Raw genomic sequence first — 17,143 nt, 5'->3', positions numbered from 1 at the left:
TAAGTACATTAGAAGACTGTGCATTTCATAAATAGAAGCCAACTAAATCTTACAAGCAAGTCAGCCGTACAGAATATAGAGCATTGCTGGGCAGTTACGGTACTAAAATACTGTTGATTGATTCTTATGGTGGCAAACTTCCTTCACCGTGTATACAAGAGGAGAAGTGTGTTTAGAACGTTTAGCAATTAACAGGCTCCACTTGTTTTCGACACTGTTACGGTTATGCCAATAAAGGTTCTGTCTTGTGAGTGGATTGATTCTTATTTGACTGAGATAAGATACTGTCAACTACTCTACAAAGTCAAGAATGCCATTATTTTGGGGGGCTTTCCTTTTTTAATTTCATCATGATGCTATTTTTTTTTTTAGCAATAACTGCATTTAAATACTGAAAGAAAAAAAGAAAAACTACTTGAGAGATATAGTGATGGGCAAGAGATGGGCAGGGTCCTTGAGGCACGCAGCCGTGTTTTTCATATAAATATAAATAAATTTATTAGCTTCCACTTGGGGAATCCTAAGCTAGTTCTCATTTTGATCTTGAGTCCCTTGTTTGCGCATTTACTAGATACAAGTAATGCATTTACCGTCCTCATTTATGTTCCAGGCTGAGTGGAGAGTCTGGAATGAGCAAGTTGGCTTATGTAGTTCTACTACCTGTCTCCATGTGCTGTACAAGCGTTACCTGGATTTCCTAAGTTTGGTGTTTGTGTAAGTTGGGGGGGGGGTAGTATCTTAAAAGTACTGAGCTAACATTTCTAACTTTTTTGCATCTGTAGAATGTAATTCTTCACAATGTGCAGAATAAAAGCAAAAAAAAAACCCTGACTTTGTTATTTTATTTTATTTTATTTAATTAAATATTTCTTTTAAAAAACTTCTCTGTAACCGTATAAAAGCCAAAAGAGAAGAACCAATCAGTGATAAATAATAAACAGAAACTTTATCTACCACTGCTAACTTTTCTAATAGTTCATAACTTTTAAAAAATCTATCATTCCGTGATTACCTTTTTGGTCATTAGCATAAGTATCAAACGTAACTTTCCTTCTTTGTCTAAACAAAGTTCGTGTTTTAAAATACTTGATCGTTACATGATACTATGGAGGGAAGGTGGCGTCGTAGAGCCCAACCTCGTCAGATCTCAGAAGCTAAGAAGGGTTATTATTTGGACAGGCATCCACCAAGGAAGACTCTGCAGAGGAAGGCAATGGCAAAACACCTCTGCTTCTCATTTGCCTTGAAAGACTCTTGCTTGGGTAGCCGTAAGTCGGTTGCGACTTGACAGCACATCCACACACACAATGATATATGATTGGTCAAGCGACCAATTTGTTTCTGAGCCAACCCTGATTGCTTTTCAAAGTTCTGAGTTCTTTCATTGCTCTTCTGCTGCTGTTCCCAAGGCTAAATGACTAAAAGCTCTCATTTAAGGGACTCTGAAACTGGGTTGCAGGAGTAGTAGAAAAGAGCACGAGCCCAGTAGCACCTATAAGACTAATAAAATTTGTGGTAGGATATGAGCTTTTGTGAGTCACAGCTCACATCTTCAGATACCGAAGAAGTGAGCTGTGACTCACGAAAGCTCATACTCTCCCACAAATTTTGTTAGTCTTATAGGTGCTACTGGGCTCTTGCTCTTTTCTACTGCTACAGACAGACTAACATCGCTACCCATCTTGGGTCACAGGAGTTGCACTCTACGGGCAATGCTCTAGTCTCAATGGAGTTCCAACATTGTGAATGATCTGTAGGAAAAGGAAATGACTCCTAATCAGGCAAGTCACCATCCTGGAATCTGTTGGATAGAGAACTGGTATAGCAGAGTCTCTCTCCATGAGACATTTGACACATTAAGAACACGTGTTGGGAGATGCAATGTTAGCCGGGAAGGGTCCTACATAAGACACTACACATTCGGGTGTATGTAGACATGTGGAAAAAGGGATTTATTCTGAACCCTTCCACAGAGAATGAGAGTCTCTCTCCATGAGACATCTGACACGAGAAGAACACATGTCGGAAGATGCAATATTCGCCGGGAAGGGTAGTTTAAAAAGATAGAGCCGGCAGCAGGGCAAAGGCTTTGCTATTCACTGGAGCTGTGTGAAGGGGCTGTGAAATGCCAGAAGAGAAACTTCTGCCCATTATAACCTCACCAGGTCCAAGCCCTGCTCTGGAAGGCAGCTCCAGCCCATTTCCATTTCTCGCTGCCCTCTGGTTGCGACCCCACAGTTTTAGACTGGAGAGGTGAAACTGACAGAGCCTTCAGGGAGGAGAAGATGAAATTAACAAACCCTCTGAGGAGCGATCTCTGCTGGCTCTTTTAAAACTACGCTTCCCAGCTAACACTGCGTCTCTCTACACTTGATGAACACGTACCGAGGCATCTCGTGTAGAGAGCCATGCGGTTAGAAAGACAGACTAGGATCTGGGAGACCCAGGTTCAAACGCCACAGAACCTTCCTGGGTGACCTTGGGCCGGTCACACACTCTCAGCTTAATCTACCCCGCAGGATTGTTGCTGTGGGGATAAAATGGAGGAAGGGAAAACAACGTTGCAACCTGCTTTGTGTCTGTGCCCCAGTTGGGCAGAAAAGCAGGACAGGAAGCATCTAAATAAATAAATGATGTGAATGACTGTGCAGACCAAGTCATTATCTCAAGGTAGCCTGTTTTCTACAAGGCCAGTTCTCCTATGTAATGGCAAGATCAAGTGCCAAGAACCAAATATTGAGAGCCTTCCAAATCTGATTAGATGATGCATATAAATTTAGCTTATGACACAAGCAACAAAAGGAACTCATATAAACCAGAAAAGCATAAGTGCTCCTTATGCTCTGCCACAATATCAAAGTTAGGCTATGTGACCATGGAGAGGGCTCTTTTTCCCTCTCACCGCTGCTGTGAACGCCACAAGACATTCACAGCGGCCACAAAGAGTCCACACGGGAGTTTTGTGTGTTTTCTTCTATTAGCCATGATTTCCTTTGCATTTTTTCCCTGCTGTGCCACCAGAAGCCTTTTAGTGGGGTTAAAAAACCCAGTAACTGCTATTGCACTACATCACAATAACATTATAATGATCTGTGGCCATGATCTCCTAGTTCTCTGAACTTTTTTTTTAAAGTAAGGCTCCAGCTCTTTTCACTGCAGAGCCAGCGTAATGTAGTGGTTATGCTTGCTGTAAAATTCACTGTGTGACCTTGGACCAGTTCCCTCGCAGCCTAACCAACCTGACAGAGTTCTTCTGAGGACAAAAATGGACAAGGGAAGCCTTCACGCCACCCTGAGCTCCTTGGAGGACAAGTGAGGTCAAAATATACAAGACGGATCATAACAAGAGTCTAGTAAAGCAACTCCAGGTTAATCTACCCCCAAAGCATGTTGAGTTATTGATAGTATTTCAATCCCACTTCTTAGACAAAGAAATTAATCCCTGAATGTGGCTCACAAAATTCAAGACTCAATGTCGCTAGCAGATGCTGTGCATCAGCAAGAAAAAGACTCAAGACCTGCATATTTAAAAGACGAGACTATAAGGGCCAAGCTACAAGTGACGAATGACACTTGCCAGGCAAGTGTCATTCGTCACTTGTAGCTTGGCTCACAGAATGGAAGGGGAGTGAAGAGAGAACGTCGAGCAGGAGATGAGTTTGGATGGGACAGCCAGAATGGAGAACTGACTGGAACTTATATCCAGTTGCAGCTAAGTTAATCTTCTCTAGCTGGTGGTCTTCTAGAGATGCAGGTTGTGCAACACCAAGAGCCAGGTATGCCACCAGCTGTCCACTGGGCCTGTCCTTTGTATCCTTGGGAGGCTTTCCAACTTAACATTAGAAACCACGGGATAGTGTTCTATGGGAGAGACATTCTAAGGAACGTGAAGGGCTTTCAATGTCAGAGCCAGCACTTTGGAATTAGAGGGGACTCAAAGCATGCTTAAAACCAACAGCATCAGGGCCAAGCTACAAAGTGATGAATGACACTTGAACAGCAAGTGGACAGACTCACGTGTATTCCTCCCTGTTCACTTGCCCTCCACTTGAGTGATCACTCAAGTGGAGGGCAAGTGAACAGGGAGGAATACACGTGAGTCTGTTCACTTGCCGTTCAAGTGTCATTTGTCACTTGTAGCTTGGCTCTCAGTGGAATGTCTTCTTGCTTCCCTTCGCTTCAGGAGCTCTTCTCACCTAAACAGTTCCATGAGGAGCTTATTATAGTAGTCAAGCCTTAAAGATGGCATGATGATGGGGCAAGATCCATGCAATCCAGGAAGGAATTCAACCAATGAATCAGCTCTAAACGATAAAAGGCTCTTCCATCCGACAGTCTTTCGAGAGCAAATCTAGGTCCAAGAGGACTCCCCCCTCCCCCGCCCCGTCAACTAAAATCCCATCGAGAACAAATGAAGTCAGTCACAGAATTCCATCACACATTGTATGCAGCGAGGAAACGGGCAGAAAGTGGCCTCCAGAAACAGACAAGCACTCCTTCCTGGCACCTCCTCCATCCCATTAGCAAATGCTCTCTGTAGTGATGCTGTTGTGCTGATAGCAAGAGGCCTGTGCAGCTGGGCCCCAAGGACAGAAGGCAAGCCTCTTTGGCAGATTTCCCTCTGAGCCGGGTGTCCATTAAAGGTGTCCTTCAGGAGCTGCAGACTGATGAATTATGCATGCCTAAAAGAGCAAAAGATGATCCAGGCGCTCTTCCTCCCCCATCTCCCTCCCTCCCTGCCCCCCCCCCCCAGCAGGACAGCAGTCTGCTTTCACTATCAGGGCACTGTTTCATTTGGTAAATAAATGCTGCCAACAGAAGCACAACTGAGCCATGGGCCATTTTCCACAAATGGGGAAATCTTGAGTGCTGGGAAAGCACCGCATCCAATCCCTAAGGTCAAGTCAATGGTCTGCCTAGGGTTGCCAACTCCAGATTGGGAAATTCCTAGAGATTAGCAGAATTCATGGCCCCTATCAAAAAGCTTTCACAGTAAATCCTGCTTTTCTACATAATTTCTTACATTAAGGCCCTAAATGGCATGGGGGTCAAGGTACTTGAAGGCATCTCTTCCTGTACCATCCAGCCCATCAATTAAGATCTGCCTTCCAAGCCCTGCTTGGAAGATATTTTACATGTGGACACCCAAGTGTAGGGAGATGCAATGCTAGCCGGGAAGCATAGTTTTAAAAGACAGAGCCAAACGAGATCGCTCCTCAGACTCTTTGTTAATTTCATCTCCTTCTCTAGGAAGGAGATGAAATTGACAGAGCCTTTGGGGAGGCAAAGATGAAATTAACAAACCCTCTGAGGAGCAATCTCCACCAGCTCTCTGAAGGCTCTGTCAATTTCCTCTCTCTACAGTAAGGCAGTTTAAAAAGACAGAACTGAGGAGATTGCTTCTCAGAGGGCTTGTTAATATCATCTCCCCTGGCTCTGTCTTTTTAAACTATGCTTCATGGTTAACACTGTGTCTCCCTACACAATGTTAGCCATGAAAGATGTCTCATGTTAGCTGTGTAAGATGTCTTGTGTAGAGAGGCTCTCTGTGTCCCTTCCTACAGAGGTGAGATGGGTGGAATCTAGAAACAGGGCATTTTCGGTGGTGGCATCTCTCTTTTGGAATGCATTTGCCTTGAGGCTTATCTGAAACCTTCTTAACTGTCTTTTAGGTGGCAGGCCAAAACATTTATTTTTACCCAGGTTGTTAAAATCCTATCTTTTAAAGCGCATTTTATGGTCTACTTCCTGCCTGAGGTTTGTTTTACAGTGATTATTTCAGGCTATTTCATGCTGTTTTGATGGCTTGCTTTAATACGGATATAATTTCACACTTGTTTTAATGATTTTATTCTATTTGCTTTTTACTTTATAAGCTAACTCAAGCAGGATTCTGGAAAGGCAGCATATGCATTTTCTAAATAAATATGGTCAACCTATTGAGTGGGGAAAAACAACCGATTTTACCTGTAATGTCATAATTATCATTCTTGACCATGTGTACTGGATTTATTATGGCAAATCTTGAATATTTATGACTATGCCAGAAGCATATGCTTTCCAAGAAACACTATTATGAATTCAGTGTTAAATTAGCTCACTGTGTCTAAGAAGACTGTTATTCCTAGCTACTGACGTTGTATATTGTCATTTGTTTTTATCTTGTACTTTTGGATTTTGCACACAGATGTCATAAACTGGAGCTCTTACATTTCATGACCTCCAAAGACCACTTTCCCCCCATTTCTCTCTTCTACATCCATATGTGTATGGGGGGGGGGCGCTCTAGTCCATAAAAACCTATAATGGCTGTTAGCTTTGAAGATGCCACAAGAACTGTTTAGTTTTTGCTCCAAGAGACTAGCCCAATGACCCCTCTGGAATTTGCTTTCACCAGCTCTTGCTTCTGGAAAGTTGTGGATACTTAGGCCAGCATTGTATACACAGAGGTGTATACAAAAGATTTTTTTTAAAAAAAAAAAACAGATGCATTTGATTATATATTGGTTGTTACCAAATTTTATGGCAACTTGTTATGTTTCATGGCTAACAGTGTTAACACTGTGATGCATCTGATGAAGAGGTTCTCGAAAGCTTATGCTACAGTAAAGTTGGTTAGTCTTAAAGGTGCTACTAGACTCTGCCATTTTGCTACTACTGACTAACACGGCTAACTCCTCTAGATCTTGTTCAGTTTGAAAGTTCAAATTTCGTTTATGGTTCTTCCTTACTTAGGACAAAAGTGTACTCATAATTTCCCCCCTCAATTGTATTAATGAAATGTGATTGAAATATTGCCATTAAAACTGACACCAGTTTTTGCATCTATTGTGCAAATGCCCTATAAGAAATAAATGAAAACAGGACATTTTTGATGAAATACAGGTGGAATGAAAAAGGTCTTCTCAACAATGCACAAAAATTAAAACAAAAGAACAAATACGTATTTCCACATTCCTAGTCTTTCCTGATTCCCTTGAAGAAGATCTGCAAAACACTTTGAGAACTGTCTATAAAATTGCTTTGTATTTTACTGGCTTTGCCCTCTATGGCTTGAATCCTACAACTGCTCTATGTGTGCTTCTCTTTGGCTATTCTGCTACAGAGTGCATTCCTTTCACACTAGGCACTTAGAAAATATTGGCCTTACACAAGCAGCTCTGCAACATGAACTGCGTCTGCAATGGATAAAAGGGAATGAAATCCTGCCCTCAAGTCATAGTTGACTTATGGCATTGCCCGGCGGGGTTTCCATGGCCAGAGACTCACAGAGGTGGTTTGCCATTGCCTGCCTCTGTAACCCTGGTCTTCACTGGAGGTCTCCCATCCAATTACTAACCAAGGCTGACCCTGCTTAGCTTCTGAGATCTGACGAGATCAGGCTCTCCTGGGCTATCCAGGTCAGGGCTGGATTAAAGGGAAGTGCATGTGAAATGAAAGCAGTATCTTATCCAGGTTCCACCAGACCATCTGCCGCCTGTTTGGTGATTCTTTACCATTGTCCCCCAGAAGACACATACAGTTGTCTGCTGAAGATGTCTTTCAAGGAACCCTTCAACTTCTTCATTGACCACTGAAATGCTTTCTCAAGGGCTAGTTTATAAGCAAATGCTGCAGACAAAATTAATTTGGCATTACGCTGTGCCTTCAAAGTCTAAAAGCAAATTAAAGCAGTACATGGATTTGGTATGATTAGCTCAGAACATCAGAAAATTGGCTGTTAAGATTCCTTTTTAAGACACTGAACTATTTGTCCTTACTGTCAAGTTTTTTGCAAAATGACTCATTACTGAAATTCTTTCAGAGCAGATAAAAACAAAGTTGCACGTGCTGCTTATTGGAAATCGTTTTTAAACCTGAGGCGCTTTCAGGATTTAGGTGCTCCTTCACAGAAGAAGCCATCAGGAGGCGTCCAGAAAGATTTTCTGCAACTTCACACCAGTTCCAAAACACGGGCTCCGAAACTGAGCCCCACATTCCCCCGTGTTCTTTAATCTTCTCCAGATCACCCCGCTGACAAAGAGAAATGGCGGGCCCATTAAATATTGATTTTCTGAGTCAGTTTGCTTATTTTAAAAACTATAGCTTATTCTAACTTGAGTTAGACAGGAATCAAATTTCTCGTTTCTGTTGGAAATTGCATCCTTGCCTTCCTGTCTATCGCTTTTTCAGTCTTAATGAATTAAAGCCTGTTAACAGGGAAAGAACAACTAGAAGAGAAAATGTGAACTTTTACATGACAAGAGAGAAATGCAGAGACAAACTGTGTTTCTCCAAGCAGAACTTCCCGTGTCCGCACTACATTATCTCCGGTTAAAGGGTTGCCCGTGTCGGACAAGGACTTCCCTTCCCCGGGGTGCTTCCACATGGCAGTTTCCCTCCATCATGGGTCTTAAACAGGAGCAGCCTTTTCCCTGTAGCCACACAGCCATCATGCTTAGTTCTCGTGGCCCCTTCTTACATGACCAGGATAATGCCGATCACCACCTTGGGGTCAGGTAGCAATTTTCCCCAGGCCAGTTTGGCTAGAGATACTGATGGTGTTTGCCATCTTCTGGGCATGGAGCAAGAGTCACAGTGTGTGTGTGTGTGTGGGGGGGTGTAGTTGTGAATTTCCTGCACTGTGCAGGGGTTGGACTAGAAGACCCTGGAGGTCCCTTCCAGCCCTATGACTCTATGATTCCATACTGTATTTGTGTTCCTTCCAGCTCCACCCCCCCCCCATTTGCTGCAATCTTTCCTAAACCTCCTTTGGAGTAATGTTTTTTGAAAGGTCTCAGTTAATGCATGTTTTCACTGTCGGGAATGGGAAGGTACAAGTTTTTTCCAGATCCTGCCCATTTTCCTTCCCCCATCTCCATGCAGCTGCCATTCCCCTGCCCTGTGCCACGTGAGGGCAATTTTTTAAAAAGTAAATAATTGACATATTGCTATAGATGTCAGTAGAAAAGAGCCAGAGTCCAGTAGCACCGATAAGACTAGCAGAATTTGTGGAAGGGTATGAGCTTTTGTGAGTCATCTGACGAAGTGAGCTGTGGCTCACGAAAGCTCATGCCCCACCACAAATTTTGTTAGTCTTATATGTGCTGCCGGACTCTTGCTCTTTTCTACTGCTACAGGCAGACTAACACGGCTGCCCATCTTGAGATATAGATGTCAATTAAGGCGTTTTTTGAAAGCCCGAAAACGTCGGGGAGGTTGGAGAGTGGCAGCCACAGAGGACTGGAGGAAAGAAAGTGCAGGAAAGATCATCACGTGGACATCTGTTGCCATGCATGGTGAACCATCATTGTGTGGAAGTATCTTGAGACCCAAGACAGCCACTGGCATTCAAAACAGACAATAGTGAGTTAAATGGACCATCAGCCTGGCTCAACATAAGGGAGATTAATATATTCATCTACCAAGTTTTCATCCTCACTTCCACGGCTGAAAATGCTCTCTTGATGGTTTATTTATTTGTATTGTCGAAGGCTTTCACGGCTGGAGAACGATGGTTGTTGTGGGTTTTCCGGGCTGTATTGCCGTGGTCTTGGCATTGTAGTTCCTGACGTTTCGCCAGCAGCTGTGGCTGGCATCTTCAGACACTGTGACACTGAGAGATCTCTGTCTTTTGGTGCTACACCTCTGAAGATGCCAGCCACAGCTGCTGGCGAAACATCAGGAACTACAATGCCAAGACCACGGCAATACAGCCCGGAAAACCCACAACAACCATCGTTTATTTATTTATTGCATTTCTAGACCGCCCTCCCCGTCAGATGGGCTTAGGGCGGTGTAACAACATACAATTTGTAATTTGAGTTCCATCTGAGTTCCAAGTTTCTGCACCAAAGGAACGAAGAGGCCATTTGGGGCCAACTGCAAAAGATTTACCTGTTGCTGGGAACAGCGTTAGGGAACTATCACACCGGACTTGTAATCCCTGCTGGCTTGTTAAGCCAGGCAGGACACTGATTTGACAGATCATGGCAGTTAATTCAGCTTTCATGGCTGAGTATGTGATGTAGGTGCTCTGCTTCCAAAGCCAGGCCTGCTGAAATCCAGGACAATCTACGCTTTTAAAGATTTCTAGTAAATTGCCCCCAACAGCTCATAAATCCGAACTTTTAACATCAGTGATGTTTTCACAGGATTAAAAAGTCCTCTTAGTTAAAGGACAGAACTCTATGGGAGGACAATGATGAGCTAAGCCCTCCACTGGGTGCCCAATAGGACGTCGAATGGTGGTTGCGTTCTCTGAGGCCATGGGGAGGGGGGAGTATGCTAATAGTTTTGGTGACAAGCCACTACTTAGCTCAAGTATTGTCCAAGTAAGGCATTAACCACATTGCATCGTCTGGCCAGTCAATGTCAGTCCTCACCCATATGAACCGACCTGTACTTTCAGTAGGTTTGCCAGCCTCCAGGTGGTGGCTGGAGATCTCCTGGAATTACACCAGGTGTAATCATCTCCAGGTAACAGAGATCAGTTCACCTGGAGAAAATGGCAGCTTTGGATGGTGGACTCTATGGCATTAGACCATTCTGAGGCCCCTCCCCTCACCAAACCCGGCCCTCTCCAGGCTACATCCCCCCAAATCTCCAGTAATTTCCCAGCCTGGACCTGCCAACCCTAACTTTCAGATGCTCCTTAGAAGCTCTGCTCTGTTTTTCCACACCATCTGAGGTGCTGTGGGCAGTTACTCAGGGCATTTTCACTGACACAGTGGACACGGAGTGATTTTTAGTCACTAGGCTCAGATGATTTTATTTCATAGGGCTCTGGGAGATACCAAAGCTTACAGGTCTTTCATCTGCTGTGTTTTGGTTGACTACAAAGTTGGTCTGCATTTCTAATTTTTATTTATTTATTTAATTTATCTCTCTGAAAGCAGGCTCAGAGCGTATCACAACATTTTAAAATGTACAATAGAATAGAATAAAATTTAGCAGCAATATAAACATCAATAACAACATAATTTTTTTAAAACAGCCATGCACATATTGCCCCGCCCACTCAGCCTAGATAACCCGTGGGACAGGGTGGCCGGTTTCAATTTCACAGTTTGGTTTTTGTAATGCTTTCATTGCCACTTTGGAGCGTAATCCAAAAATTAATCTGAAAGTGGGGCACAAATATCATCATCATTGATCTTTCCGTTCCTACCTGTTCCATCTTCCAAATGTCCGAAGTTACAGATCTGGGTGATGTGGTGCACCCACACTTGCATTTCTTCCTCAGATTTGGCCACCAAGTAGAAAGTGCGGGAAGTTGTTTTCACAATGAAGACGAAGTTGTTCTGGAATTCTTTCTTGATGATGTTTGACCCCGAGTGTTTCCCCACCTCACATTCATTAAGGTTTATCACCCGGATAGGCTTCTTGGAATGGCTGTTTCGATAATACTCTAGAACGTCAGGGTTCCCACTCATTCGCCCTTGGCGCAAGACGAACCAGCGTTTTCGCCAAGCCTAAGGAAATGATAACAGTTGACATTACCAAGACAGCAAAAGACCTGACTAATCTGTGCTGTGGCGCTGAGGTGTATTGAAATTTCACTAGCAAGACTGTAAACATCCACACCGGAAAGCCAGAATATTGTGGCAGGTGGCCAAGTCGAACTGGGGAAGCCTGGGTTCAAATGAACTTGGGCCTGTCACTGGTTCTTAGACTAAAGCACTACACAGGTCAGCTGTAAGAATAAGATGGAAAAGAGGAGAGTCATGTATATCGCCCTGGAGAAGGGCAGGACAAAAATGTTACGAATGGACCCTGCAACCCAGTTTATTCAAATTCCTTTAGGAACATGTAACATTCGGCTGCTCCTGTGCTCAAATGGACTAGCTAGCTAAAGATCACAATAGTAAAACAGTAATTAGAACACTGTCTAAAAATGTTTCAACACCTTTGATTTTAGATTTTTTTTAGCCAGATGCGAAGTCAAGTCTTCCTTGGCATTTGCGCATATGCGAAATGTTAAGAATTTTAGCCAAGGCGGTAAACACATTCCTGGGCTGGACGACTGCAGAATGCTGGTGCGATTCACAGGACTGAAGGTCTTCCATATGAAAAATACTTACCATAGGGAGACACTAGAACTAGCATGTTCTTCATGACACGTGTGTTTCTGACTTGAAGGAAGAGTGGTTGTTTTTTACTCAGAGAGGCATTCAGTCATTTGTGCCTCCCACCTGCAGTCTGAAGTGGTACAGAACAGAGAAAAGTTTACTGCCTCAGTGACAACTAGGCCTTATAGCGCCATCCTAAGCAGCTACACTCTCCGAAGTCCATTGAACTCAAGAGTATTACTCTACTCGGGATGGCACTGTTAGTCACAGAAATGTCATTTTCTCTCAAACCTCATTATCCCATTAAAAAAAATGTTCTGTGGTGCAACAAGAGTACCAAGGCACTCTGGGAACAGGACTTGTTCTCTATCTCTCCTCATACCTTATCAGGGCTTTTTTTTCAGCAGGAACGCGGTGGAACAGAGTTCTGGAACCTCTTGAAAATGGTCACATGGCCGGTGGCCCCGCCCCCTGATCTCCAGACAGAGGGGAGTTGAGATTGCCCTCCACGCCGCTCAGCCATGTGACCATTTTCTCTGAGGGCAACCCACTGAGTTCCACCACCTCTTTCCCCAGAAAAAAAGCCCTGTACCTTATGATTCACTTTGTTACCTTCTGATCAGTGCAAACTGGATTTGTCATTACTTGAGTAGTAGCAAACTACAGCTGTAATCCCAAAGACACTCGCCTGGGAATAACATGGGATTTACTTCTAGACAGATCTGTTTAGGATTGCTCTCTATTTTATTCTGTTTGGATATTTTTTTCCAAATTTGCCCTTTGACAGTTAAGAGGGCCCCTCAAAACCTAGCTGCAGCCCTCAGTTCTATTTTCCAGAAAGTGTGGAGAAAACACAGTGAAAGAATGATCCGGCCTTTGGTTCCTTTTAATCCCAGCCCTGTCGATCAAGCAGATTACTAAAATCATAATGTGCACTAATGGTACATTTGCAGTAAATAATAGGAGCGGAAAGCAGCTATTACCACCTCAAAATGGATTTTCTTCTGTAATCATTTTGTCTTAGTTAAAACCCCCACAGATCCAGCCGGCAAAGAAATTGAATTCATGCGGCACACGCCGGCAAATACGATTATATTGCTCCTACCAGCAAATCTTTATATCACTTTTGGGGGGGAGGGGAGAGATAATTATCAGCTTCCTCTCATTGTCCTCCTCTCGCAAGTCTTTGTCCTGAACATCCAGGGACCACTGGCTACCTCTCCTCTCTTTGGACGCTATCGGCTCCTCCTCCCTGGCTACACCTGTTTCCTGAACAGGGCTGTGCGCACTTAGCGTTTTCGCTCTAGAGAGCTTAAGACTCCCACAACAAGATCTTGCCCGGAACAGGCGAAGCTGCCTTAGGTGGAGCCAGATGTTTGGTCTATCAAGGTCAGTGTTTACTCTTGTCTGGCAACAGCTCTCCAGGGTTTCAGACAGAGGTCTTTCACATCAACCACCAGCTCCTTTTTAACTAGCTGTGTCACGGATTGAAGTTGCATGCCAGGAAGATGCTCTCCCACTGAGCCCCTCCCCTAAAATATCAGAGTAGTGCCAGCTAGTTCTTATTCAACCAAAATTTGCAGTACTCCCAATTAACCGGGTCCTCCTCTCTCTCTTTCTTTCTTTCTTTGCTGTTAAGTCACAGCCAACTTATGGCATCCCCTCATGGGATTTTCAAGGCAAGACAGGAGCATAAGTGCTTTGCCATTGCCTGTGTGATGTCTGAACTGATAAACTACGGGCTGTTGATTGGCCAGCAAACCGAATCAGAACCCTGGGCTTGCAATAGATGGTTTGGAGCAATGTGTGAATTTACATCCTGGATACACAGCTGTCACTCCAATGGCTATTATGACAGGACAGACAACACAAAACTGAACACGGAGAAAGAGAAACCAGGCAAGTGGGTCTTAAACCATGGCTGGCTGGTTATCATGTAGAAGTACAAACCATGGCTTGGTTTTTAAACAATGGTTGGTGCAAACCACGGTTTGGTGTGAAGCCTGAACTGAGCCAGTGGTTGAAGATCTACCCAGAAAGACACTACAACATGTGCTGGGAAGGGGGAAGAAAGTAGAAATGATGACCTGTGTTCCTTGATGTTCAGCTTTTGAGATTCATGCATTTCCCCTGTATAGAGAGGTAGGAGGAGCCATGGCTCAATGGCAGTACACCTGCTTTGCCTGGAGAAGGTCTGTTATGAGCCTGGGCCTAGGGAGGCCTAGGGGCTCTAGGGAAGCCTGCACTAAAGTGACTTCAGGGCCTACATTTCCCAGGTTCCCTTCGGCCCCCCGGGATTGGGTAAGAGGGGATTCTGAGGGAAAAATTGAACCAATAGAGAAGTAGGGGGGGTGCTTGAGAAGAAGGGATAAAAGGCCTTGTCACAGTGGCAGGGTGTTCACTCCTAGAGAGCAGAGCGGAGGAGAGGCTGCTGCAGAGGCGCGATCCCTCATCCAGAAGCGATGAGACAGTTGGAAGCCAGTCTCCAAGAGACAGTTAAGAATAGTCTAGTTAGACTCGTTAGGGTGCGTTAGTTTGTTCACCAACCTTTACTATTCTCTTTATTTTACAAAGTTTTGAACAACAGTTATTAATAAAGCTGTTAAATAAAGTTCTTTATTATTCTGCCTGGGTCCTCACGACTCATTCAGTCACATAATAAATCAAACCTACTGGGAAAAAGTAAACAAAAGGGGTCGGTTGGGTGCTCTTGGCCTTCTGAGGAAACGGTTGGGTGCTCTTGGCCTTCCAGGTTCAAACCCCAGTATCTCCAGTTAAAAAAATATGAAAGACCACCTGAGAACCTGGAGAGCGCCTACTGGTCACAGCACACTGCCCATGACAATAAGTCCCGCTGACTGGGAGAAAAGCAGGTTATAAGTATTTAAAATAAGTAACAGATAGACCAAAGGCCCGTTTAAGGCAGCTTCATGTGTGTTTGTAAGTGCCACACGCTGAGTACAATGTGCACATCTCACACATTCCAGCTGTTGCTCAACAAATACACTTCCTTGTGCGTTGCGGTGACCAAAGACTCCTGTACTCTCTAGTATTTCTTGTGAACTTCTAGGAAAGCTTGAGATCTGAAGCTGTTGCAAAAAAAAAATAATTCTCATTTTCTGAAACACAGTTAGCAGCTGAGCAGTCTTTTGAACAATATTGTAAAGTCAGAGTATGCCCATCTTTCAGGAGCTCTTGATAAGCTAGGGATGCCAAGAGAGAAAGACTAAAATCAGCATGGGGGAAGTGTGAGAAACGGCCCTGCTCTGTTTTGTTGATACAAAACTGAAATCCATTTGAAACGATTTAAAATTTATCTTCAGTGGAGTGGTGTGTGTGTGTGTTTAGGTTGTGTGTCACTGTCAAAGCCACTCAGATAAACACATCAATTTGAGCTCTATTTAGCTGACTGTTAAGAGAAACATGACATTTATTTTTGGGTTCCTGGAAACGAGTTCCTAATTGCTCGGGGGACTCTTGATGTACATTTATATATTCTCAGATGTTTATCTGCTTTCTGGTGCTCGCTTCTATCAGCATGAGATCAGTCTCCCACAGCAAGCCACAGCCGCGCCCTGGTTCAGAGACAACAGAACTCAGCATTAATATTCATCTTTCCATTCGTCCTCCACAAAGCCACGGCCACAGAGCCAGAATTTTATTCCTGGGCAGATGCACTAGTGCAACTTGATCCCTTCATGTTCCTTATCAGCCTCGGCACTTTTCATTCATGAGGCCATCTGCCATTATCCTTACAATAGAGCCCTTATTAAAATAACCCATTTTCTCACAGAGAGATGGCCCTTCTTCTCGCTCCCCAATGAACAAGGATGAACCTTAACCCTACCTACAGTAGAATCTCTGAGAATTCTTGCACCAGCGTGGAAAGGATGATGACAGAACATATATATGATGGGGATGTGATAAAAGCACATTTAATGCCTATTTTTGGTTGTTACATTGATAATTTATGATGTCTCTATGATTTTACCTTGTTTTTACTCGTAAGCCTCCTCAAGCAGGGGTCTAGAGAGGTGGCATAAAAAGTATGTAAATAAATAAATGTGTGGAACAGGAGCTGAGTAGCAGACCATCTCTTTACATGCAAAAGGTCTCAGAATCAATCTTTACATCTCCAATTAAAAAGGGGTCTTGGGTAGACGAGCCAGGAAAGAGAGCAACCGACAGTAAAAAACAATGCCGGGCAAGGATGGAGTGACACTCTGAGTCTCTGTACACGAGACATCTTACACGAGGACGCTCAAGTGGAGGGAGATGCAATGTTAGCTGGGAAGCTCTGTCAATTTCACCTCTCTACACAGAGCCCGCAGAGATTGCTCCTGAAAGGGTTTGTTAATTTCATCTTTGCCTCCAGGAAAGCTCTGTCAGTTTCCCCAAGTGAAGATGAAATTATTAAACTCTCTCAGGAGTGATCTCTGCCGGCTCTATGTAGAGAGGTGATACTGACAGAGCCTTTGGCTCTGACTTTTTAAACTAGGCATCCCGGCTAACATTGCAGCTCCTCATGTAGGAGGTCTTGGTGTACAAAGACTCTCAGATTCAGCATAGTTTCATAAAGGTGGAAAATCAAGGGCTAGTTTATGTCTAGTACTGGTGTACACAGCCCATCAGATAGGCTTTTCTAGAGAGGCTTGGAACTTACCAACACAATTCTCTTTTGTGTCAAGTTATACTTATTGTGTTCATATCCCACATTCGTTCTAGAGGATCAAGGCCTGAAACAGACCAACAGGGTCACCATCTAGGCAATGGACAGACCCAAATCTGCTTAGCTTTAGAAAGAATATGCAATGATCCAATGCTTTACTTGTTCTGTTGACATTCTCTCCATCCGCAAAAAGCTGTGGGCAGCTTTAGTCTTGCAACAAACCTGGCAGGTAGGCTACGCCAAGAGAAATCAACCTGCCCAAAGCTTCTGGGTGAGCATCACTGAGGGGCTGGGTTTGAACAGATTATTGATCGTTCCTGGCCAGCTCAGAACTGCTCAGAGGCCTCGGTTACACAGTAGCTGTGCTGTGTCCGTGTCAACGTTTGAGAGGGATGCTTTCGACGCTAAGAAAAAGGCGTGCCTG

General features: G+C 43.9%; 1 protein-coding gene across 1 annotated transcript in view; it reads right to left on the bottom strand.

Annotated features, from left to right (window-relative positions):
- Positions 1 to 17,143, bottom strand: part of GAB3 (GRB2 associated binding protein 3) — a 110,475-nt gene that overhangs the window by 36,834 nt on the left and 56,498 nt on the right. Inside the window, exon 2 of the mRNA XM_054996911.1 lies at positions 11,150 to 11,453. Coding sequence (XP_054852886.1) covers positions 11,150 to 11,453 — 304 coding nt within the window. The remainder of the gene's footprint in view (positions 1 to 11,149; positions 11,454 to 17,143) is intronic.

The sequence above is a fragment of the Eublepharis macularius genome, chromosome 13 (assembly GCF_028583425.1).
Source record: "Eublepharis macularius isolate TG4126 chromosome 13, MPM_Emac_v1.0, whole genome shotgun sequence".
NCBI classification, from domain to species: Eukaryota; Metazoa; Chordata; class Lepidosauria; order Squamata; family Eublepharidae; genus Eublepharis; species Eublepharis macularius.
The sequence above is the reverse complement of the archived record's forward strand: the minus strand, read 5'-3'. Positions and strand labels throughout refer to the sequence as shown.